General features: G+C 45.8%; 1 protein-coding gene across 4 annotated transcripts in view; it reads left to right on the forward strand.

Moving 5' to 3' along the window:
• LYST (lysosomal trafficking regulator) overlaps positions 1-19,671 on the forward strand; it is a 710,683-nt gene that overhangs the window by 187,209 nt on the left and 503,803 nt on the right. For all 4 annotated transcript variants that reach the window (XM_063443375.1, XM_063443377.1, XM_063443378.1 and 1 more), the window contains exon 13: positions 5,011-5,184. In XM_063443375.1, the coding sequence (XP_063299445.1) occupies positions 5,011-5,184 (174 nt within the window). The remainder of the gene's footprint in view (positions 1-5,010; positions 5,185-19,671) is intronic.

Consider the following 19,671-nt stretch of genomic DNA (forward strand, 5'->3'; position numbering starts at 1 on the left):
CTTTTTTCTAAAATCTTCATTTTTCAGCCCAAAAAAAGGCCAAATAAAAAACCATCATAGCCGTCGAACTAAAAATCAAATAAAAAACCCGAGCGCAAAAAAAAACCCGACGAAAAAGAAAAAACCAGAGCGCACAAAAAAATAATCCATCTTCACCCATGGAGGGCTCCGCGCAGACTGAGCTCCGCAGGGCGGGGCAAGGCTTATAAAGCCTTGCCCCGCCCTGCAATTAGCCTAGGAACACTCTGATTGGTGGGTTTAAGCCAATCAGAGTGCTCTTTGTCATTTTACAAGCGTGGGAAAGTTCTTTGGAATTTTCCCACGCTTGTAAAATGACACAGAGCACTGTGATTGGATGGATTTCAAGCCATCCAATCACAGTGCTCTGTGTCATTTTACAAGCGTGGGAAAATTCCAAAGAACTTTCCCACGCTTGTAAAATGACACAGAGCACTGTGATTGGATGGATTTCAAGCCATCCAATCACAGTGCTCTGTGTCATTTTACAAGCGTGGGAAAATTCCAAAGAACTTTCCCACGCTTGTAAAATGACACAGAGCACTGTGATTGGATGGATTTCAAGCCATCCAATCACAGTGCTCTGTGACATTTTACAAGCGTGGGAAAATTCCAAAGAACTTTCCCACGCTTGTAAAATGACAAAGAGCACTCTGATTGGCTTAAACCCACCAATCAGAGTGTTCTTAGGCTAATTGCAGGGCGGGGCAAGGCTTTATAAGCCTTGCCCCGCCCTGCGGAGCTCAGTCTGCGCGGAGCCCTCCATGGGTGAAGATGGATTATTTTCTCGGGTTTTTTATTTTATTTTTAGTTCGACGGCTATGATGGTTTTTTATTTGGCCTTTTTTGGGGCTGAAAAATGAAGATTTTAGAAAAAAGAAGACGTCGAATGGTAAGTTTAATTTTACTTTACAGGTTAGCAATTTTATTCCCCCCTCACTATTTTTTAGGGTGAGGGGGGTAGGTAGGGGCATTTTTTATTTGGGTGGGGGGTGGGTGACTAGGGGCTTGGGCACCCCTAGTCACCTTGATGGGGGGGGGGTGGATTTACTTAGTGCCCCCACCCGCCGCCCAGGGGTGGGGGCGGGGGGAGGACAGTAGGTCTCCCCCCCATTATCGTTATGGCCCCCACCCGCCGCCCAGGGGTGGGGGCCGGGGGGGGGGGAGGACAGTAGATCCCCCCCCCCCTTATTACTATTATGGCCCCCACCCGCCGCCCAGGGGTGGGGGCCGGGGGGGAGGGCAGTAGGTCCCCCCCCCTTTTTTTCCATTAGGGCCCCCACCCGCCGCCCAGGGGTGGGGGCCGGGGGCTGGAGGACAGTAGGTCCCCCCCCCTTATTACTATTATGGCCCCCACCCGCCGCCCAGGGGTGGGGGCCGGGGGGGGGGAGGACAGTAGGTCCCCCCCCCTATTACTATTATGGCCCCCACCCGCCGCCGGGGGGTGGAGGACAGTAGGTCCCCCCCCCCCCCTTATTACTATTATGGCCCCCACCCGCCGCCCAGGGGTGGGGGCCGGGGGGGGGGGGGAGGACAGTAGGTCCCCCCCCCTCTTATTACCATTATGGCCCCCACCCGCCGCCCAGGGGTGGGGGCCGGGGGGGAGGACAGTAGGTTCCCCCCCCCTTTATTACTATTATGGCCCCCACCCGCCGGCCAGGGGTGGGGGCCGGGGGGGAGGACAATAGGTCTCCCTCCCTTATTTTACTTTACGGCCCCCACCCGTCATTTAGGGGTGGGGGGCAATATTTTTTTTATTTTTTTTCTACAGTGAGCAGCCACAGGCTGCTCACTGCTTACTAGACATGCCCCTACTTGCGGTATAGCGAGTAGGGGCATATTATTTACTAATACCAAGTCATTTTTACTTGGTGTTAGTAAATTTGGCTGAAAGACCAATTTAGGTCTTTCAGCCTTTTAGTAGATAGCTCCCTGATACCGTGGGAATTAGGGAGTTATCTACTAAGCGGCTGCAAGATGCAGCCACAGCAATGAATAGGATCGGAGTTTCATTCATTTGAATGAAATTCCGATCCGAACAAAGTACCGAATTGCATCCTAACACCAATGGAGAAACGGTGCTCATTCTGTTAGGATGCAATTCGGCAGTTTTGCCGGCGTTCTGTCTAAGTGACAGGACTTTCGGCAATACTGACAGGAAGCATTGTGGGAACAGGGAGGAAAGCTAGGGATCATGGGAAAATTGCTCTGACCAGCGGAAATGAAGCACACTTTGCTCCTCCGCTGGTCAGAGCTGGTCAAGCGGAGGAATCCTCCATAAGACAGAGTCCCTACTTTGTCTTATGATTTTAAAGAAAACTAAAGAAGACAGGAAGAAAAGAATAACAGATCCTGCGAGAGGGGGAGAAGAGGAAGAGATTGAGGAAAGGTAAGTTCGGCATGACAGTGCCGCTTTAAATTAACTGTAACAGAACACTCCTGATAAGTTGCAACAGTAGATAACCATAAATAACAGACAGCTTTGATTTTAGCACTAGGTATTCTAGTCTATTAAGACATTGTTTAACTTTACCTTAGACATATAGATACTGTCTGTCAATTTTAAATCTTATATATTTTTTCACATTATCTCTCTGTCTTGGTATGTATATATCTGGACATACTAAGATTAAATGTGTGAAATGATCACACATTGTATTTTGTTCACTATTAAAAGTTATATTTTAATATATTCTCTAGGCAGTGTTCCTCTTCTCTTTTCTTTGAATCACATTTGCGTTTAGGGTTAACCCCTTCACTGCCTTGCTACTTTATCTCTACACTAGGCTTTCACTCTGTTAAATCCCCCTCCATAGCACTCACCCGCTCCGTGGTGTGGCGTACATCTGCCTTTAAGGTTCCGATGTCTGCAACCAGCTAGGATTGTATCTCCTGCATCCATTTCTGCAGGTCTTGTTTTGTGGTGAAGGTGTTGTCGCCAGAGCCCGTGTGGGTCTGGGGTGTGTTAACTTGCATATCTTCTGTCCTTGGCTCCGGTGAGTGAGAATTCCGCGGCATTGCTGGTGGTGGGTTTTCTGCAGAGGTCCCTGTGACGGCTATTTTGGAAGGTGCTTGTCGTTGTAGCATCTCCCCAATGTTTGGTTGGTCTGCAGCCGAGGCCGGGTGTTGTTTCTGAGTGCGGAGCCCCATGGAGGCAGATGTGCTGCTGTGTGTTGGGGTTTCTGTTTCCTCCGAGACCGGGTAGTAGTGTGTCCCGATGCCGTCTAGGAGAGTCTCCAGGCCATGTCTCGTGGGTGTGAGGTAGGCCCGGTTTTTCTGTTTCACCTTTCTTGCCTTTGTTTGGCGGAAGAAAGGCATGAGTCGGTTCCTCTCGGTTTCCCAGGACTCTTGGTGGGCTTAGTATAGTTGGGTGAGTTGAGATGCTCGTGATATTTGCAGATTAAGCGTTGCAAGGTCGGGAGCCGATGAAGATGGCGTCTGTTAAGCTCTGCTCCCAAACTCCGCCCACAAATTAATTTTTTTTAGCGTCGGGTTTATTTTATTTTAAGTTCCAGTATGATGTTTTTTTATTTGGCCTTTTTTGGGGCTGAAATTTTTTAGAAAAAAAGACATCAAATGCTAACTTTTATTTTTCTTTACAGGTTAGTTATTTTATCCCCCCCCCGCCCTATTTTTATGGTGAGGGGGGTAGGTAGGGGATAGTTTTTTATTTGGGTATTTGGGGGTGGAGGGGCTGACTAAGGGCTAAGGGACCCGACCCCTAGTCACCTTAGAAGGGGGGGGGGGTGATTTTCATTTAGGCCCCCACCCGCCACTCAGGGGTGGGTGCCAGGAGGGAGGACAGTAGGTCCCTGACTCATTATTGTTATTTAGGGCCCCCACATTCTTATTTAGGGCCCACACCCGCCGCTCAGGGGTCGGGGCCGGAGGGGAGGACAGTAGGTCCCCGACTCATTATTGTTATTTAGGGCCCCCACCCGCCGCCCAGCGGTGGGGGCCAGGGTGGAGGACTGTAGGTCCCCCCCCCACATTCTTGTTTAGGGCCTCCACCCGCCGCTCAGGGGTGGGAGCCTGGGGGAGAGGACAGTAGGGTCCCCACCCACCGCGCAGGGGTGGGGGCTGGTGGGAGGACTGTAGTTCCCCCTTCATTATTGTTATTTAGGGCCCCCACCCGCCACTCAGGGGTGAGGGCCGGGGGGGGGAGGACAATAGGTTGTCTCCCCCATTACCCTTTAGGAGGACAATAGTTCCCCCTCCCCTCCCTCCCCCCCCCCCCCTTCATTATCCTTTAGGGTATTAGGCTTTTTTTTTTTTTTAACAATTAAGGCCACTGGCTGCTCACTGTTTACTAGACATGCCCCAACTCGCGACATAGCGAGTAGGGGCTGAATTTACTAATACTTAGTATTACTGTGGGAATTAGGGAGTTATCTACTAAGCGGCTGCAGGAATAGGATCAGAGTTTCATTCATTCAAATGAAATTCCTATACGAACAAAGTCCCGAATTGCGTTCTAACACGAATTGAGAAACTGTTCTCATTCTGTTAGGACACAATTCGGTAGTTTTGCCGGCGTTCTGTCTAAGTGACAGGACGTTCAGCAATACTGACGGGAAGCATCGCGGGAACAGGGAGGAAAGCTAAGGATTGTGGGAAAATTTCTCTGACCACCGGAAACGAAGCACACTTTGCTCCTCCGCTGGTCATAGCTAGTCAGGCATAGGAAGTCTCCATAAGAGAAATATTTCCTACTTTGACTTATGTTTTAAAGAAAACTCGAGCAGACAGGAAGAAATGAAGAGCAGATCCTGAGAGAGGGGGAAAAGAGGAATCGATTGGGGAAAGGTAATTTCGGCATGACACTGCCGCTTTAAGTACAATAATTTAATGCAAGCTATGACCCAACCCTCCATGCAGTACAGGATTTAAAAACATGATCTGCCTTCTTAAGTCCAGGCAATCCAGATATTTTATTAAGGTACTTAAAATAATATTTGATTATAGTTTTGTACTTTGTACTTTTTTTTCTAGAGTTTGTGTTGATGCAAATGATGAAGCTAAAAGTGGCGTGCTAGCACAGGCTGAAACACATGAAAGTATTTTCCTTCCTGGAAATTGGCAACATTTGGCTTTCACTTACCAAGAACAATCTGAAAGTAAAAAAAAAGCCTGCAGCAAAATAACCATGTGGGTCTCAGGTCAAAGGTAAGCGTGTTTTGTTAAGTAGTATACTTGAGAATATAGAAAAGCTTGAATGTTGAATAATGTGGACTAAATCAGCATTAAGTTATACTTGATTTGTAGCAGAAAAGTGGAACAGATATTTTTTTTTTCTAGCCAAAATAATTTATGAATATATATGAATTGTATTTAAAATGTGTATCTATATTTACTACAGTTTGCAAAAAATAAAAATAAATAACATAATGCTGAAAAATCATTGATATTTTAATACATATTTCAACTTTTAGAATGCATTTAGGTCTTACATGTGAATCATAATCCTCCTAAAGACCCGGAATAAATTGTGGAGACCATCAATAGCAGTGACGCATTTTGTCCTATTCTTTAAACATGAAATGCTTTAGGTGTTATTGGATATATCAAAATTAAACCCATTCAACAGTACTAATCCAAACTGAATGATACCTATACACACACAATAACTATATGTCATCAACTAGAATTGTCACCGAGAGGATATTTGAGCTATAAAATAACCGGTTAAGTGTCAAATTGTATTGGTGGATCCTTAACACTATGACCTGGATATGGTGTGTGTAATCATCATGTGTTGCATTCTTTTTTTTTTTATTTTTTTTTATTTATTTAATTTTTTATTAAATTTTAATTAAAGTCACTTTTATTAATGTCCTTGCAAATGAAAATACAAAACCAACATAAATTGCACATGAAAATACAATTAAATACATGAAAATCATTAAATTCCATAAAGGCAATAACAGTTGCAATAAGAGTGCCTATTTGTGGGATGACATAGAACATAGTTTGGGCGAGGTTTATGGAATCCTAAATCAGGAGAGTCCTTGAGGCTCTATATATGGCTAGCCGAAATTCATAGTCGTAGGTGGCTGTAGAAAAAGGCATATTTGGGGTCTTGGGTATGTCCAGCCTCAATCCTCCCTTTATCAGTACCATGTACTACCATGAGAGGTATGATCTGTTATAGTATATAATGAAATATGATATGATTTGAAAGAGGAGAGGGGGAGAGCTGATAAGGTTGCGGCAGGTCCTCGCAGGGTACCTTCGCCATGGCTGCCAAGGAGCCCTAGGGAGTCCCCCTTCACTGGAAACCCATTGGTTCCAATATAACCATATCTGGACACCTTTTTTTGTTCTACCTGTCCCCATAACATTTCCTCTATCACTTTGACCTCCTTGACTCTAGCGATTCAGTCTCTAATTGTCGGTATTGTGCGTTGTCTTCAGAAGCATGGAATCGGGCTACGGGTGGAGTTTATCAGGTGAGGGATTACATCGTTTTTGTAGTTTGTCAGTAGTATACGTGACAGATGAACTAAGTAGATAACCGGTGAAGAGGATAGTTATGTGTCAATGAGCGAGTTGAGGATGTGATGTACTGCTTTCCAGAAGGGCAGTATGATTGGACACGACCACCATATGGGAAAAAGAAACCCAGCTCCTTCAGGTATCTCAAGCATTCTAGGTCACATCCGGATATAGCTGTAGCAAGTTTCTCCAGTGTTTTATACCAGTGGGATAATATTTTATATCCTGATTCCTCGTATTTGGTGTTGATGGGGGACTTGTGTGTGAGGGTGAACGTCTCCATCCATTGTTCTTCAGTCATGGTATGTCCCATATCTCATTGCCAGGATCTGGTGAAATATGTGAGGGGATGGTCTTCCTGTGGGACGATTAATGTTCAGTATAGTAGTAAGATAGCATGCGGCGGAGGGGCTGATGCCATGCTTAACTCTGGGTATGGCATCAGTTGTCTGTTCGCGGTCTGCAGGTTCAGAATGCGTGTAGTAAGTGTACTAGCTGTATTGGTGTACTAGATGTATTGGTATCGGAATAGGAGTAGCAGAGTAAGTGGCTTGGTAGCTGTCAGCTCAGTGAGGGGCAGAATGGTCCCATGTCCCTCAGACGACATGGGGAAGGCAAGTCCACGGAGAATGTGAATCGTGGGGGAATAGCCAGAGGAAAAGACTGGTTAGTTTATATTGGGCATATTGGAAAGGCAGTGGGTGCAATTCCTCGTTAACTCACCATTTTTCTCCACACTGCCAATGTGGACAAAATGGTCGGGTGTAGGTCTTGTGGGTTCCTTTGCAAAGTCAGGGGAATCCATGACTGTAGACTCAAAGGGGTCTCTGAGAGACCGTTATTCCATGTGTATCCACAGCTTAACAGGTGGAGCATTTGTCCACTTCAAGATGTTCTAGAGGTGGATCGCTTTGTGGTATGTGGCCATGTCTGGAAGCCCCAATCCTCTTCAGTGCTTTTTGGTCTGGAAGGTGATGCCACACATATTCAACTAATAGAGGACACGGTTGGGTAAAGAACATCTGATGGAGATGAAGTCTGGAGGAGGGTAGGGAAGGCGAGGGAGGATGTTCATTTTTAGGACACTCATCCTCTTAAGTGATGTTATATGAGGAAGTTACCAGGAGTGTTTCTTCACCTTATTAATCAAAGGTGGGAAGTTGATGTCGGAGAGGAATGCAGGAATCATAACCCCAATATATGTTCTAGCCTCCGCACACCATTGAAATGGTAACATGGTCTTGAGCACAGGGTCTGGTCGCATCCTACGCTGAGAATCTCAGATTTGGTGAAATTGATCTTGAGGTTGGAGAGCATGCTAAAGTGGTCAAATTCCTTCATGATGGCCATCAGTGAGGTTTTGGGATTATATAACCCCTGTTATCCCAGGGTTGTTGTGAACAGAGTTTAGGAAAGGTTTGAGGCTGAGATCTTGCCGGGTTAAGTTTCAAATCCTGAACGGGTGTGATAATCTGCTATTAACGTGTACCTGTGCAGAAGGCTCAGAGTACAGGAATTTCACCAAGGCCAGCATATGAGGTCTGATACTCCAGCCGTGAAGCGTGTCTATTGCCTTTTCAGCATCTGTAGAGACCAGGAGGTTAGAGGAATGTGTTTTCCGGGCCGCATAGGTCAGGATAACGACTTTGGTGTCTCTGGCCCATTAACTAACCCCACCTGGTCAGGGTGTATTAGGGCTGGAAGAAGTGGTTGGATGTAAACAGTTTAAGGTTGGCATTTAGCAGTGAAATAGGTCTGTAGCTTGGGCATACGGAGGTGTCTTTTCCCTCTTAGGGAATTACTACTGAATGCACCGATAGTGTAGCAGGGTCTACATGACATGCCTGCATGGCATTAAACATGCGCAGTAAATGCGGAGACAAGCCGTTGAAGATTTTTTAATTTCTTACCCTCCGTCCTGGGGGGAGGGAGAGAGGTTGTACAGTGACGCAGAGTATTTTTTTTTTTTTAAACTTTCTGCAATGTCAGTAGGTGTTTTATGGATCCGGCCTCCATAGGCAACCTTAGGGACAGTAGACTTTTTGTCTACTTTGTCGTAGAGTTTTGGCAAGTATCCTGCTTTTATTGTTGAATTCATATAAGGATTTCTTTGCCTTTTGGAAGCTAGTTTAAAGTTGAGCTTGGCACATGCGGCAGCTAATTTGAGGTATGAGGCATCATCTAAGGAGTTTTTGTGCTAGGTTTTGAGTTGGGGAAACCTGTCAGGATCTCGCCATTTAATCTTGGCATTCCTCCATGTTTTCGAGCTGATCGGCAATACCCTTGTCACTTCCGGATTTCACTGATCAGTCTCCGCCCATATGTTTAATGTTACACGCTTTCCTTCAAAAGGAAGCCGCATTTGCGTCTAAATTGCTCAATCAATTTTGTGTTGAGTTATGTTGTCATGTGTTACTCTACATATGTTTCCAATTGTTGTGCCTCTTGACTACCTACTTTGCCGACGGAGTGTTCATCACTCATTAGCAAATTAAGTTCTCCCAGTCTGGGATATATTATCGATTCTTACCTCCAGGTATTTGCGAAGCAAGGGATACTTAGTCTGCTCTTTGGGAATTCATTTGTAATTATTAAGGACTCTCATCACCAAATGCTATCTATGATATTCATTATTGGTGATGACTATAACCACTGCACATACAGAATCAAGTTAATCTCATTTTCCACTGTTAAAAGGATTGTGCTCCTTCTACGCAACAGGAATCACCTGCTGTCATTTACCCTATTGAGAGTCTATGGACTGTTATGCTAATTAAGCTTGCCTTGTTTATTTATATTTCAAGCCATTTACTTGTGAAGCAACATTTAACCCCTTAAGGACCAAATTTCGGGAATAAAAGGGAATCATGACATGTCACACATGTCATGTGTCCTTAAGGGGTTAAACAAGTTACCTTCTTCTATGCGTTATTATTTTCACAATGTTATTGCTGCAAAAGTCTGCCAAGCAGAAATTATTTCATTTAATTAAATCATATTTTCTTAAAGTGACAGTCAGTTTTGTTTCTTAATCTGCGGTTGAGTCCTAAATGGAATTTCTCAGAGAGAATTACAAAACCTGAGGTAGGAGTTCAGTAATCTCCTGTGAATGCATTTTTTTTGCTTTGGGTGGCATGTTTGATCAGTACTTTTCTGATGGCACATTTGTGCACTTCCCACACCTTGTCAGGGAGGATATATACACATATACATACACACACATACACTGTCTAGGTGTATTTTACTATTATATATATAATTATATATATATATATATATATATATATATATATATATATATATATATTATCAAATTACACGTAGACTGATACTGATTATATATATATATATATATATAATTATTGTTATATATATATATTTATATATACCGTATATACTCGAGTATAAGCCGACCCGAATATAAGCCGAGGCCCCTAATTTTACCCCCAAAAACTGGGAAAACTTATTGACTTGAGTATAAGACTAGGGTGGGAAATGCAGCAGCTACTGGTAAATTTCTAAATAAAATTAGATCCTAAAAAAATTATATTAATTGAATATTTATTTACAGTGTGTATATAATGAATGCAGTATGTGCGTATGAGTGCAGTGTGTGCGTATGAGTGCAGTGTGTGCGTATGAGTGCAGTGCGTGTATGAGTGCAGTGCGTGTATGAGTGCAGTGCGTGTATGAGTGCAGTGCGTGTATGAGTGCAGTGCGTGTATGAGTGCAGTGTGTGTGTATGAGTGCAGTGTGAGTGCAGTGGGTGTGTGTGTATGAGTGCAGTGTGTGTGCGTATATATTAATTGAATATTTATTTCCAGTGTGTGTATATAATGAGTGCAGTGTGTATGAGCGCAGTGCGTGTGTATGAGTGCAGTGTGTGTGTGTGTGTGTGAGTGCAGTGTGTGTGTGTGAGTGCAGTGTGTGAGTGCAGTGTGTGTATATGAATGAAGTGTGAGTGTGTGTGATGCAGTGTGTGTTTGTGTATGTGTTGGTGGGGGTGGGCATTTTGATATATTATTAATTATTTTATTAATTATTATTTTATTTTTTAATATTATTATATTTTGTTATTATTATTATTTATTATTTAATTGAATTATTATTATAATGTTTTTTTTTTATTATATTTTTTTTTTCGTCCCCCCTCCCTGCTTGATACATAGCAGGGAGGGGGGCTCCTTCCCTGGTGGTCCAGTGTCATTGGCAGTTCAGTGGGGGGGAGAGGGGGGCTGGCAGAGCTGTACTTACCTGTCCTGCAGCTCCTGTCAGCTCCCTCCTCCTCCGCGCGGTCTGTGCAGCTCCCTCTGTCAGCTCCCAGTGTAAGTCTCGCGAGAGCCGCGGCTCTCGCGAGACTTACACAGGGAGCTGACCGAGGTGCTGAACGGACGGCGCGGAGGAGGAGGGAGATGACAGGAGCTGCAGGACAGGTAAGTACAGCTCTGCCAGCCCCCCTCTCCCCCGGTCTGTATTATGGCAATGCAAATTGCCATAATACAGACTCTGACTCGAGTATAAGCCGAGTTGGTTTTTTTCAGCACAAAAAATGTGCTGAAAAACTCTGCTTATACTCGAGTATATACGGTAATATAAGAAAATATGTAAATACGTAAAAAATTAAATTAAAAAGAAATAATTATAAATAAATAATTAAAAAATAAATACACACATATATTAATTCTACACATATATTTATGTAATATTTTTACATAATTAGGTATCCTAATTAATTACAATTAGCGGGACCTGCCTGACAACCCATGCCGAAAGTATAGGGAATTTAATTTGCTAGCACTATATTTAACTCTATAACTTTCCAAGACACCATAAAACCTGTACATGAAGGGGTACTGTTTTACTCTGGAGACTTCGCTGAACACAAATATTGTGTATTGCAAATGGGGTATGTCCAGTCTTTTTAGTAGCCACTTAGTCACAAACACTGGCCAAAATTGGCGTTTTTTTGCTTTTTTCACACACAAACAAATACTAACGCTATCTTTGGCCAGTGTTTGTGACCAAATGGCTACTAAAAAAGACTGGACATACCCCATTTGCAATACCTTGGGTTGTCTACTATTGCAAATGGTATGCCATTATGGGTGTAAATTTAATTCCTGGACTACTATACAGTCTCAAAGACAACGTCACCAATCTGGCGAATTTCAATTTTAAATGTAACACGCTATATTTGACTTCCCAAAACACCATAAAACCTGTACATAGGGGGTACTGTTTTACACGTGAGACTTTGCTGAATACAAATATGTGTATTTTATTGCAGTAAAAGCAAACAGTATTATGACATTGACAGTTAAAATGTCATGTAGAACTAAAAAAAATAACAAAATTTCTTACCGTATATACTCGAATATAAGCCGACCCGAATATAAGCCGAGGCCCCTATTTTTACCCTAAAAAACTGAGAAAACTTATTGACTCGAGTATAAGACTAGGGTGGGAAATGCAGCAGCTACTGGTAAATTTCTAAATAAAATTAGATCCTAAAAAAATTATATTAATTGAATATTTATTTACAGTGTGTGTATATGAATGCAGTGTGTGTGTATGAGTGCAGTGTGTATGTGTGTGATGATGAGCCTTGGTGGGGGGTGGGAATTTTTAATATATTTTTTATTATTTTTTTTTTTTTTTTCATTATTATTATTTTTTTTTTTTTTGAATATTATTATTTTATTATTTAATTTTTTTTTCGTCCCCCCTCCCTTCTTGATACATGGCAGGGAGGGGGGCTTTCCTTCCCTGGTGGTCCAGTGGCATTGGCAGTTCAGTGGGGGGGAAGAGGGGGGCTGGCAGGGAGCACTTACCTCTCCTGCAGCTCCTGTCAGCTCCCTTCTCCTCCGCGCCGGTTCATGCAGCTCCTCTGTCAGCTCACAGTGTAAGTTTTGCGAGAGCCGCACTATGACCCCGCGGCTCTCGCAAACTTACACTGGGAGCTGAACGAGGTGCTGAAAGGACCGGCGCGGAGGAGAAGGGAGCTGACAGGAGCTGCAGGAGAGGTAAGCGCTCGCTGCCAGCCCCCTGTCTGTATTATGGCAATGTAAATTGCCATAATACAGACACTGACTCGAGTTTAAGCCGAGTTGGGGTTTTTCAGCACAAAACATGTGCTGAAAAACTCGGCTTATACTCAAGTATATACGGTATTTTCTCCCATTTATTTCATATTAAATTATGTTTCATAGCTAAATATTTGATATTAAATGAAAGCCCTGTTTCCCCTGAATAAAATGATATATAATAAGCATTTAATATGAAAGAGGTGAATTACGGTTGGACAGGTTTTTTTAACCCCTGAGGGTTCATTCTTTTTTTTTTTTTAACCCTCAGGGGTTAAATTTATTTTATTAATTAATTTAAATATTTTAAAATTATAAATTTAGCTAGCTGTGGAGGGTGGAAGTTAGTGGGGAATTGGGGGATTTAGTGTTAGGCTAACTAGGGGTTAACGTTAAAAAAAGTTTTAATATAAGCTTTAAAAAGTTAAATAATTAAGTTAAAAAAAGTTTTAATAACGTTTAAGTAAAAAATTTAAAAAAAATAAACCCTTTACCCAGTCCAAATAAAAATTAACCCCTTCCCTGCCAGTCAATCACTGCCTACAGTGATCAAAATACACATCACAGTATTATACTGTGATCTAATTTTTTTTTAACCCCTGACGATTAACTATTTATTTTTTAACCCTCAGGGGTTAAATTTATTTAATTAACTAATTTAAATATTGTATAATTAAATATTTTGCTAGCTGGGGTGGGTGGGAGTTATGGGAAAATGGGGAATTTACTGTTAGTGCTGCTTACTGCTAGTTAGGGGTTAACGGTAAAAAAAAAAAAGCTTAGAAAAATGTTAAATCTGTAAAAAAAAGTTTAACGAAAGTTTAAGAAACTTTAAAAAAATTAATAAGCATAACAAAAGTTTAAAAAATAGTTTTAAAGGGGGGCGTGGCCTAGCAGCGGAGCGGAATGGCTGCCTAATCTCTGAGCTCCTCCGTACTCGCCCTGCAAATCACTAGAAAGCTGCCCCAAACGCAAATATGGGGAAACACACTAAGACTGGGGGTACCCCCAAACCATCGGGCACCCGCCCACCTGCGATCCAGGCGTCGGTCAGGCAATATATGACCACACAGCCGGACCCATCATCCCAGGCCTCCGCTAAGGCCTTCCTGTACTCGGAGGCCTCATCCATGAGCCCGAACTCCCAGGTCGGCGAAGCGAGCGGAGAGGCCACAGATCACCCACCGGCAGACTGGATGGTCCTTCTGAGAGCTCTGCCCACCAGAGCCGACTTGACCCAAGCCACATCAGCCCTCCATGCCTCGATCCGGGCCGACCTCCAACTGATGAGAGCAGACATGCAAGGTATGGCAGACCGCATGGCACGGCTGGAAGAGGAACAAGACAACCTCACCGTGGCCCACACAACCACAGAGTCCACGCTTCACGGCCACACTGCCCACTTGCAAGCCATGGCTCGCCATGTCGAAGATCTCGACAACAGAGGCCGCAGAAACAACCTGCGGATCCGAGGCCTACCTGAAGGCGAAGAACCCTCAACCCGGCTCACTGACACACTTACCATCTTATTTAACGACCTTCTGGGCCGTCCTGCGGACACACAGATCGATTTTGTCCGAGCACACAGGGCACTAAGACCCAGAGGCCCTGAAGGAGCGCCGCCGAGGGATGTAATATGCTGCTTAACTATCTTCTCCCTCAAAGAAGACATACTACAGGCGGCTCGCAATGCGGGACCCATCACCCATGAGGATCACCCTATCCAAATATTTCCTGATCTTTGCCCGGCTACATTGGGCTACCGCAGGGCTCTGAAACCCCTCACTCGAGCCCTGACAGCTCAGAAGGTGAGATATCGATGGACTTTCCCGACCGGCCTAACTGCTCACACTCCTAGTGGTCCCATGCCGGTACGCAATCAACAGGACCTGCGGGATCTCACTGTCGAGCTCCAGCTACCACCCTTAAACATGACTTGGCCTGACCCGCTAGACTTCTACACTGGCCCACCCAGGCCGGCACGAGACGACCCGCTGCCACAAAGAAGAACCAGATCCAGAATGGAGACGGCACGACCAGCCGGCAACCCCCGTTGAGTTCCGCGACTCCTGAGAGACTCTGAGACCCACCGATCGGGGTATCTGCCTATAGACTATAACCTGCTGGGGAGCTTAACATAAGGTACCTCACTAACCACACCGAACTGCCGGACTCCCTCTTTTGTTTCACTTTTGGGTGGGGGGCTTGAACGGGGGATTTGACGACCCAGCGGCTTACGCTATGCTCCGACCACCACTCCGATAGGGAACATTCTCTTAACCAGCTGAGCTGCCGTAAGGGGACTGACTCTGCCACACCACCAAACACGGGCCACAGAGACGTGGAGACTCGATGCCACCGACACATCTTGAGAACACTAGTAACGGAGACATTGAGTCTTTGTCGGAGGGCCCAACCTCTCCCTTTATAGAAGTGGATGGGAATATAGCATGAGGAAGGGTAGGCAGGAGAGGGGCACAGCCGCCACACACGCACTTGCCGCTAGAGCTCAGGGCCACATCACGACACACCACCTAACTAGACACGCCATGAAGCTCACACACACACACGACTCATAAGGCTTGACGCCTGGTTCGCACGACACACACAAATTTTAAGATACCCCACTCACAAGACCACGGATAACCTAGGGACTAGAGTACTCTTTGGGCGGGGCGGGTAGGGGGACGCTAGGGGGGCCTTCCACGTGGGAGTTTTTGTCACCGCTGTAGGTGACCCCGCGGGGAAACACCCCGTCCTTTTCTTTCTTTTTTTTTTGTCTCTCCCCTCTCTGAACCGGGACCCCGGAGAGGGACCGTGTACACCCGAGAGGCATTTGGTAACCAGTAGGCCACGTTCCCACCTGGCCGGGGTGTCAGGAAGAAAGGCAAGGGGACTCGACCGGACCGCTAGTACGGACGGGACGACTCCACCTCGGCCTACACCCGAGCCATTACTTTGTATATTGTTGTTTATTGTTTGACTTGTGTTTATTTTATTTTGTCTCTGTACCTACTCCTAGGCACTAAAAGTCCGGCTGCGGTGTCCGCGAGGGGATTCGGGAAGGGGCCTCATCGGGGACCACCCGTCCAGGTAATACTCTCTCCCTACACCCCCGAAACGCACCTCCCCTGAACCCACCCAACACCTGGGTAGTAACACAGCCCGTAGGCCCACCACTTATCTGTCCCTATTAACCCTGACAGAGAGGTCAACCGGAGTTACGTCATGCAGACCCCGAAACCGCTAGCCAGGGCGGACATCAACATTATCTCTATTAACGCCAAGGGCCTCAACCAACCTGAAAAACGATCACAGGCGCTCCGCCACTTTCACAGCCAAAGAGCCCACATAGTATTTATACAGGAGACCCATTTTAAGGAAGGTCTGACACCTAGAATGACTGACAAAAGGTTCGCCCAATGCTACCTCAGCAACAACCCCATAGGGAAATCCAAAGGTATGGCCATCCTCCTTCATAAATCCCTACATTTCACACCCACAGCAACCCTGAAAGATGACTGGGGAAGGTTTATATGCGTTAAGGGAACGATAGCCGACCGTACATACACGCTAGCCAACCTGTATGCTCCTAACACTGCTCAACACCGTTTCATGACTAGATCGCTGAAAGCCATCATGGCCTTCACGGAGGGTTGTCTGATCATGGGGGGTGACCTTAATGTGGCCCTACAACCAAGCCTAGACACATCTGCGGGCACCTCAACGATACCCAGACATGTGTTGACTACTATCAACAAAGCCCTTAGAGACCAACGCCTGACAGACTGCTGGAGGGCGATACACCCTGACGACAGAGACTTCACCTTCTATTCCAATCCAAACAAGACGTACTCCAGACTGGACTACTTTTTCATGCAACACTACTACCTGACAGATGTTAAGTCAGTGACGATTGGAACCGCGACATGGTCAGACCATGCACCACTCACCATGACGCTGACATCTCCCCTCTACAAACCGACGTGCAGCAACTGGCGACTGAACGAAGCCTTACTTAATGACCTAACAGTAACCACGGAATCCCGAACCAAACTTACTCAATACTTCACAGACAATGTTACCCCAGACGTGACACCCCTCTCTGTGTGGGAGGCCCACAAATGCGTTATACGAGGCTACTTCATAGCTAAAAGCGCAGCCATGAAAAAAGAAAAGGCTGCTAGAATGGCGACCATAATCGCGGAGATACAGGTGGTGGAGGCCAGGCACAAACTAACACGGCTCCAGAGCGATGGTGCCAAGTTACTGACACTACGCAGGGAATTGGCATCCATCATGAATGCAAACCACCAAAGGGCGCACCTGCGCACCAAAGCTTTCTTTCATACACACGCCAACAAATGCGGGGCCTTGTTGGCCCGTATGATCGCCAAAAAGAGAGCAGAATCCTACATACCTAAAATTCGCGACAAAGACGGACGACTGAAACAACTCCCGGGGGACATGGCAGAGACTATACGGGAATACTACGCGGGGCTTTATGCCATACACCCCGACAGGGAGCCACCGCGTCCGGGAGACGTCCTACCAGAGACCAGACAATACCTACACACACGCATACATAAACGACTTCCCCGGGAAGCCACGAGTGCCCTTGACGAACCGATCACACCACACGAGCTGGCCTGGGCCATAAAAGAGTCGAAATTGGGCAAATGCCCGGGCCCTGACAGTCTTCCCACTAGATACTATAAAAAGTTTGCTGACGTATTATCCCCACACCTCCTGACTGCCCTTAACGCCCTACGGGACGGAGCCAGCCTACCCACACAGACTCTAGCGGCCAACATCTCCCTAATCCCAAAGGAAGGTAAAAACCCGGAACTCTGTGCAAGCTACAGACCTATCTCCCTGCTAAATTGTGACCTTAAACTCTTCACAAAAATACTAGCCCGCAGACTACTAACCTACCTCCCTGATCTCATACATAGGGACCAAGCAGGGTTCACGCCCCAGAGAGAAGCGAGAGACAACACCATCAGGACACTCGATCTCATTCACAGGGCACAATGCAGTCGGGAAGGCCTCCTCTTGCTCTCCACAGATGCAGAGAAGGCCTTCGACCGCATAGATTGGGGCTACATGCTAGCGGTATTAGAAACGATAGGTCTGGGCCTGCATATGATGAGCTGGATAAGAGCCCTGTACTCTAAACCCACAGCAAGGGTATGCGTGAACGGGTTGTTCACGAACCCGTTCCCCATTCAGAATGGCACAAGACAGGGATGCCCTTTGTCCCCACTGCTGTTTGTACTGGCACTGGAGCCCTTTCTTAACTCTGTCCGGGACAACCCGGCCATACGAGGGATGCAAATAGGGTGTCAGGGTACCTGGAGTCTCTACCGTTGAGAGAGGTAGAGACTTAGAAGGTTATCCGTCCGGACGCCATGTCTCCTCGGTCTCCCGCGGTTCACTCGGCCTTGCTAACGCCGGCCGCGAGGGAGTCACTTCCTTTTATAACAGAAGGACCGGAGGTAGACGTCATGACGCTAACCCGAAACATCCTGCCACTCAAATCTCGGGAGACGAATCAGGACTCGCCGGAGGCGTGTCTCCTCTCCCTAGCCAGGATACTTAACGGGGGTTCTCTCATTCACTCATTGCCCTGTCGTGGTTCTAGTCCTTCTAGTCACACAGTGCTTTGTGATTCTCTTGTCTTTTGGTTCTGACCCGGCTTTGTTATTTACTCTCCTGCCTTTCTGTATTCCTTGACCCGGCTTGTCTCTCGCTTACCTGTCTTCTGTTATCCTCGACCTCGGCTTGTCTCTGACCATTCTATTGTAGTTCTACGTTAGTCCGGCCATTCTAAGGACCGGTATACGTATCAGCTACTCTTTGTACTCTGCGTGTTGGATCCCTGACCCGATCCTGACATTACGACAGGGCCATGGATCCTGCAGGTACAAATTGTCAGCTTGGTTCTCCTGATCCTAGGTTTGACGCCATGGATCACAGGATGGATCAGATGGCTCTGGCACTACAGGCGCTGCTGTCTCGCCCTATTAATCCACCTGAGGAGAGGCGTAACACTTCTGCTTCTTCTGTGGGTTCAGGGTTAGAGGTAGCTACTGTAGGTGCTTCTTCCCGAGTTACCCCACCTGTACGTTATGCTGGTTCCCCTGAGAGGTGTCGTGGCTTTTTGAACCAGATCAGTATTCACTTCGAGCTACAGCCCCGTTCATACCCTACTGATAGGGCAAAGGTGGGATTTATTATTACCTTACTCATTGAGAGAGCTCTGAGATGGGCGAATCCGTTGTGGGAGAATGATAATCCATTAGTCTATAACTATAATTCCTTTGTAGCTGCTTTTAAAAGAACTTTTGACCCTCCTGGCAGGAAGGCCAATGCAGCCAGATTACTGTTGCGCCTTAGACAAGACAACCAAACCCTTGTGGATTATGCACTAGAGTTCAGGTCTTTGGCGGCAGAGGTAAAATGGAATGAACAGGCCTATATAGACGTATTCTTAAATGGATTATCTGATGTAATACTTGATGAGGTAGCTACTAGAGAACTTCCCGAGAATCTGGAGGACTTAATTTCCTTTGTCTCCCGTATTGACGAACGCCTAAGGGAGAGACAGAATACTCGAGATAGAACCGCTAAATCTTTCTCTAGACTAGTACCATCATTTCAAGTTGCTGAAACCAAAGATCCACAGGTTTCAGAACCTATGCAGTTAGGCCTTACTCGTCTCTCAGAGGAGGAGAGACAGTACAGGAGAAGAGAGGGACTGTGTATGTATTGTGGGTTCAGAGGTCATGTACGTTTGAGCTGTCCCAGCCGTCCGGGAAACGCTCGCACCTAAGTTTCTCTAGAGGACAGACCTTGGGTGTTTCGATTTTGTCCTCTACTCATAACTACAAAGAACATAGACTCCTTTTACCGGTCTCGTTAACTTGGGAGAAGGGAACTTTAGAAACTATGGCATTGATAGACTCCGGCGCTGCTGAGAGTTTTATCGACCAAAAGTTTCTCACTAAACACACTATCCCATCCCAGTTAAGGAAGACACCCTTGGCTGTTGAAGCCATTGATGGTAGACCTT

Source organism: Pelobates fuscus, chromosome 2, assembly GCF_036172605.1.
Source record: "Pelobates fuscus isolate aPelFus1 chromosome 2, aPelFus1.pri, whole genome shotgun sequence".
NCBI lineage: Eukaryota > Metazoa > Chordata > Amphibia > Anura > Pelobatidae > Pelobates > Pelobates fuscus.